The sequence below is a fragment of the Dasypus novemcinctus genome, chromosome 15, assembly GCF_030445035.2.
Source record: "Dasypus novemcinctus isolate mDasNov1 chromosome 15, mDasNov1.1.hap2, whole genome shotgun sequence".
Taxonomy (NCBI): domain Eukaryota; kingdom Metazoa; phylum Chordata; class Mammalia; order Cingulata; family Dasypodidae; genus Dasypus; species Dasypus novemcinctus.
In genome coordinates, this window is record NC_080687.1 from 102,828,931 (window position 1) to 102,834,930 (window position 6,000).

General features: G+C 37.9%; 1 protein-coding gene across 1 annotated transcript in view; it reads left to right on the top strand.

Annotated features, from left to right (window-relative positions):
• SPRYD7 (SPRY domain containing 7) overlaps positions 1–4,849 on the top strand; it is a 38,790-nt gene extending 33,941 nt beyond the window's left edge. The window contains exon 5 of the mRNA XM_004472203.4: positions 4,651–4,849. Within this exon, the coding sequence (XP_004472260.1) occupies positions 4,651–4,748 (98 nt within the window). The 3' untranslated portion in view covers positions 4,749–4,849. The remainder of the gene's footprint in view (positions 1–4,650) is intronic.
• The last annotated feature ends 1,151 nt before the right edge of the window (positions 4,850–6,000 follow it).

A 6,000-nucleotide genomic window follows, 5' to 3' on the forward strand; every position in this document is an offset into this window, starting at 1 on the left:
CTTCAGAGCTCATCCGTGTTGTCACATATATCAGAACTTTATTCCTTTTTATGACTGGGTAATCCTCCATGTTTTCTTTATCCACTCATCAGCTGACAGATACTTGGCTTGCTTCCATCTTTTGGCAATTGTGCATAATGTTGCTATGAACACTGGCATACAGATAACTGTCCAAGTCCCTGATTTCAGTTCTTTGGAAGATATACCCAGAAGTGAGATTGCCGAGTCATATGTTCATTCTATCCTTGACTCTCTGAGGAACCACCAAACTGATTTCTACAGCGGCTGCCCCAGTTTATATGCCCACCAACAGTGTACAAGGATTCCTGTTTTTCCGCATCCTTGTCAGTACTTAACTATTTTCCCTTTTTTTAAATAGCCGTTCTAGTGGGTGTGAGGTGACATCTCATTGTGGTTTTCATTTATATTTCCCTAATGGCTAATGATGTTGAGCATCTTTTCATGCACTTATTTACCATTTCTATATCTTCTTTGGAGCAATGTCTATTCAAGTCGTCTGCCAATTTTTTAATTGGGTTGTTTGGTTTTTTGTTGTGTTGTAGCAGTTCTTTATTCTGGATATTAAGCCCTTTTCAGACATATTTTGCAAATATTTTCTCCCACTCTGTTGGTTGTCTTTTCACTTTCTTGATAATGTCCTTAGATGCACTAAAAATAGTTACCTTTTAATTCTTAACATTTGTGACTTTTCTATAGATAGGGATACCTTCCTAAAAGTTCATCCTTCCTTACCTGCTGCCCCATCACTCCCCTGCGTCCTGCTTCCCCAGTCATTCTTTCCCAGTCACCTTAACAGGCTCATCTGCCTTTGCCTGTTCTTAAATGTAGGTGTTCCCCAAGGCTCCATCTTGCCTTCCTCTGTGTGACCTTTTTTGTACTCATAGCTTCAATTATTATGTGTATATCTTTGATCAAATACAAAGTAAAAATTATAAAGATAAATAATAGCTCTAATTAGTACCCTTTTCCTATGCCCAAAGCCCATATTTCCAACTACCTGCCAGATACCATCAAGTGGTTGGAGTATGGGTATCTCAGACTTGAGAGATGCAAACAAACTCCTCATCATCTTCCCCAGAAGGCACTGCTTACGGCACCACTTCCTATTCATTTATTCATTGCCTTCTTCTAAAACATTCTTCTGTCTTTTCTTTCCCTCATTGATCCATATCTCCAACTCCTGTTAATTATTACGTTGAAATATTCCTCAACTCTGGCCGCTGCCGCAGTCTTCAGGTAGCCGCTCAGCTGTCTGTCAGGCTTGTAACTGTTCTCTGATTCCAGGCACATCCATTTCTCGGCCATCGCCTAGGGGGTTCGCTGGAATCAGCTTTGTTGTACTCTCTTATGTAAAATTCTCAGAGGCTCTTCATCACTTTGGGATAAATTTCAAGCTCTCGTGCAGGACCCAAATTCCTAACCAAATTCCTCTGATCTAATCACATCAAACTAATCACTGTTTTTTCAAATATACTGACCTCCTTCACACCTCCCAACTCTTTGCGGTATTCCCAAATAATATTACTCGTTACATGCACAGTGTTACTCATGATATGTTATAGTACCTCTCAGCCAGAAGTTCTTCACTGAACCTCACTGGATTAGATAAACTGGATTTGAACTTTATCTTGAATTCTCTGAGTGGAGAACAGGAGGACGAACATTTTGGGCAAAATGACTGTTTTTGGTTTATGTAGCACATTTATCAGGGCTTATTAGAGGAGGCTATAGAAATAGAATTTGGTCAGTTGATTTTACTACTTGAAATTTTGCAAAGTTTTAATAGAGGTAAAGATGAAAGGTTTTTGCTCCATCCATTATTATAGATGAAAGAACTGAATTGCCATACCATTAATACTCACAAAGGAATTTTCCCCCTTCTTTTAAAAAAATCACAGGTAGTAATAATCTTACATCATTAAAAATCTTATATGTTTTCCAAATTGATTGAGAAATAGCATTATAAATTTTAAAAATATATGTATTCTAAGAGTTCTTCATTTATACTGCTATCCTGTATACCTGAAAATTTATCCTACAATGAAAATTTTTTCCAGCCTTTTAATGAAAATCTTTTTCCTGTTATGAAAACCAATACATTTCACTCAACACCGTAAAGATGTGAATTCTTCCAAAGTGATCTATAGGTTTAATGTGCAGTTCCTATCAAACTCAAAGCAAGATTTTTTTTATAGATATAGACAAGCCTATTCTAAAAATTTTATAGTAAAACAAAAGGCCTAGAATAGCTAAAGAAACTTTGAAAAAGAATCGCTCTTCCCAGTGTTTAGACTTCCTCTATAACTACAGTAATCAAGACATGTTGTATTAGCAGAGGGAAAGACCCGTAGGTCTGTAGAACAGAAGAGAGGGCCCAGAAATAGGCCTCACAGGTACGCCCCGCTGCTCTGTGGCAACGGGGCAAAAGCAGCGCATAGAGAGGAAGGATAGTCTTTTTTCAACAAATGGTGCAGAAGCAACCACATGCCTAGGTCAAATAAAACAAAAAAGGAATGGTGACCTAACTTCACGTCTTATATGAAAACTGATTCTAAATGGATTGTAGACTTACATATACAATGTAAAACTAGAACTTTTCAAAAACAGCAGAGGATATCTTCAGGACCCAGGCCTAGGCAAAGAGTTCTTTGACATACCAAAGCACAATCCATAAAAGAAAAAAAATTGATAAATTGAACTTAGTGAAAAGTAATAACATTTGCTCTGTAAAAGGCCTTATTAAATGAATGAAGCTTCAGACTGGGAAAAGTAATTTGCAAATCACATATCAGATGAATACAGAGAGAATATATATACGTGTACAATATATAAAATGCTCGAAACTCAACAGTAAAAAAAAAAACCAATTTATTAGAAATACTCTGTTAGAAAATAGGCAAAAGACATGAACAGCCATTTCACCAAAGTGGATGTATGGATGGCAGATAAACACTTGAAAAGATACTCAGTATTATTAGCCATTAGGAAAAAGGAAATTAAAACCACAATCAGACACCACTACACATCTATCAGAATAACCAAAACAAAAAATTGGTGTCACCAGCAATGCTAGGTGTCGGTGGAAGTGTATGTGGAAGCTCTGCCTGTTATGCATGGTTCTTTTGTAAGCTCACAACTTCTCTAGTTAAAATATATATATATATATATATTTTTTTTTAATTAGTGATAATACCAAATGCTGGCAAGAAGAATGCAGAGAAACTGGATTCTACTGGTAGGAATGTAAAATGAGCAGCCACTCTGGAGAAGTTTGGCAGGTTCTTATAAAATTAAACATACACTTCCTGTAAGACCCAGCAATTGCACTCTTGTGCATTCATCCCAGAGAAATGAAAATTTACATACATGATTTTTATAGCAGCTTTAACTGTAGTAGCCCCAAACTGGAAATGACCCAGATGTCCTTCAGTTGACGAATGGTCATCCACACTGTGGTACGTCCATACTATGGAATGGTACTCAACAATCACTGGGAAGAAATGATTGATAATGCGACAGCCTGGGTAGATCTCCAGGGCCTTATGCTGAGTGAAAAGAGCTTATCTCGAAAGGATTTATAACATATGATTCCACTTATTTAACATTCTTAGAATAACAGACCTGTAGAAATGGAGAACAAATGAGTGATTATCACGGGACAGGGACAGGGCAGGGGAAGATGAGGTGGGTACAGCTACAAAGGGGAAGTGAGAGGGAGTTCCGTTGTGGGAGTGGGACACGGTGGTCTGTGTCTTGACAGCTGGTGGCTCCACGAATTTGTACAGGGGGTAAAACTGCGTAGAACTCTGTGCACACTTAAACACACACGTGTACATATGAAAAGCTGGTGAAGCCTGAGAAAGAGCCGCAGTCTGGTGAACAGTCTTGTGCCAATGTCAGTTTCCTGGTTTCTGTGTTGCACTCTGGTTGTATATGATGTTACCACTGGGGGAAGCTGGGGGAAGGGTTCACAGGCTGGCTGTGCAATTTTTGCAACTCCTGTGACTCTATAATTTTTTCAAAATAGAACATCTTTTTTAAAAAGTAGCGCATCTTGAGAGATAGAAACAATAGCAGCTATGTACGGCAGGGGAAGGAGAGATTGAGAGGTGATTATTAATGGGTAGAGTTTTTTTAGTTTGTCTATTTTAGTTTATTATTATTATTGGAGTAATGAAAATGCTCTAATATTGACTTGAAGTGATGGATGCACAATTCTGTGATTATACCAGATACCATTGATTATTCACTTTGGGTGGATTGTATGCTTTATGAATATGTATCAGTAAAACTGATGTTTTTTTTAAAGTAGTGCATCTTAATTGTAGAAAATCGAGAAAGTACAGGTGGGCAAATAAGGAAATTTAAATTATCCGTACTCAAACATTTCACATTAACTCTTAATAATCTTTTGGTGTCTAGCTTTCCACTGTTCCTGATAGGTAGATTTTGGTTTTTGTTGTGCCTGTTTTTACCCAATAGGAGCACCATGTTTTATAACCTGGAAAGCAGATGTCTTTATTCATTTTGCCTTTCAATATTATGGAAACAGTTTGTTTTCAAATTAAATATTCATTCAAATTAAGGTATTTGCTTCTAATTTCTTTTCTTTCTTTTTCTATTTTTTAGTTGATGACAGTGCAATTTTGGATTGCCAGTTCAGTGAATTTTATCACACTCCTCCACCTGGTTTTGAAAAAATATTATTCGAACAGCAGATCTTCTGAATGTATTTGTTTTTGAAACTTCTATTTCTGTACTGTTAAAAGTGTTTACCATTTAATAAAGCTTTATCTGACCTGTAGATGAAAATATATTCTTAAAAATATGCCATGCCTGTTAGTGTTATTTAAGGAACCAGTGTATTCAATATACCGCCAGGATGTTGTGATTTAAAATACTTGTGTTTTGTGATATGAAAATCAGCATATTGGATAGTTTATTTCTTATTTAAAGAAATTTAACCTTATGGGTTAATTGATACTATTAAGGGGAAATATGTACATATAGAGAGCGATTTAAAAGGGAATGTTTCTCATGCACAACGTCTGTTTTAACAGAGATGGAGCTGGGCGGGTTTCCAGGTCAGGCTAGTGTTCAGAGCTCGTTAGCTTTAAGTCTGCAGTCCAAAAGCTCGCGTGTCGGCGTCCTTCTCTACATACAGTGCAACAGAGGGACAGAAATTTACATGACTGGCAACTTCAGTGAGATGATTCTTTTATGGACTACTTTATTTAAATGTATGTTTTTCTGTAATGAATAATAAAGAGTAACTAAGGAGCATCCAGTGCCACACTAAATGCACACTCTTCATTTTTTGTTAAATCCACTCTACCCTAGGCTATTTCGGAAAAGGGTACCTTTCTGCGACCCCGTGTTGCCCAGCTTTGAGGAAGAAATGCTGTCCTTTAGATACCACCCTGCTAAACCAAAGCAGTCAGCCTCCAGCTTTCTGTGCAGTCTCCCTCAAACGAGCTGGCCAAGGATGAGTACGTTTCCTTCCTGTATTAAGGAGAGGCCATGCCTTGTGCTAGCCTGGGAAGGAGCTCGGAATTGTAGTTTTGCCACCTAACCCCATTGTCTCCTCAGGCAAGTTCCTTGGTCTGCTGAGCCCTGGGTCCCCACTTATAAAAGGGACCATCACACTTGATAGGATTCATTAGCTAGTTAAATAAGGTAACGGATATAAAACATGTTTTACCCTCAGTAAAAACAGCTATAACAAGAATAAATGTTAGAGCTAGAAGGGACAATTGCCTACCATCTCACAAACTAAAGTTAGCACACTGATGTTTTTACTCCCTAATTTTAAGAAGAATGGATCTTGGAACAAAAAAGAAATACCCACTGGCCATATTTATCCCTGGTGGAACTCTCAGATCGCACAGTTGTTGCTGCATTTCCTCTGACGTAACCTGACCGTTCACGGTCTCGCTCGGCCGTACAGTGCTTCCCTGCTACGCCGAGGGTGCACGCGGG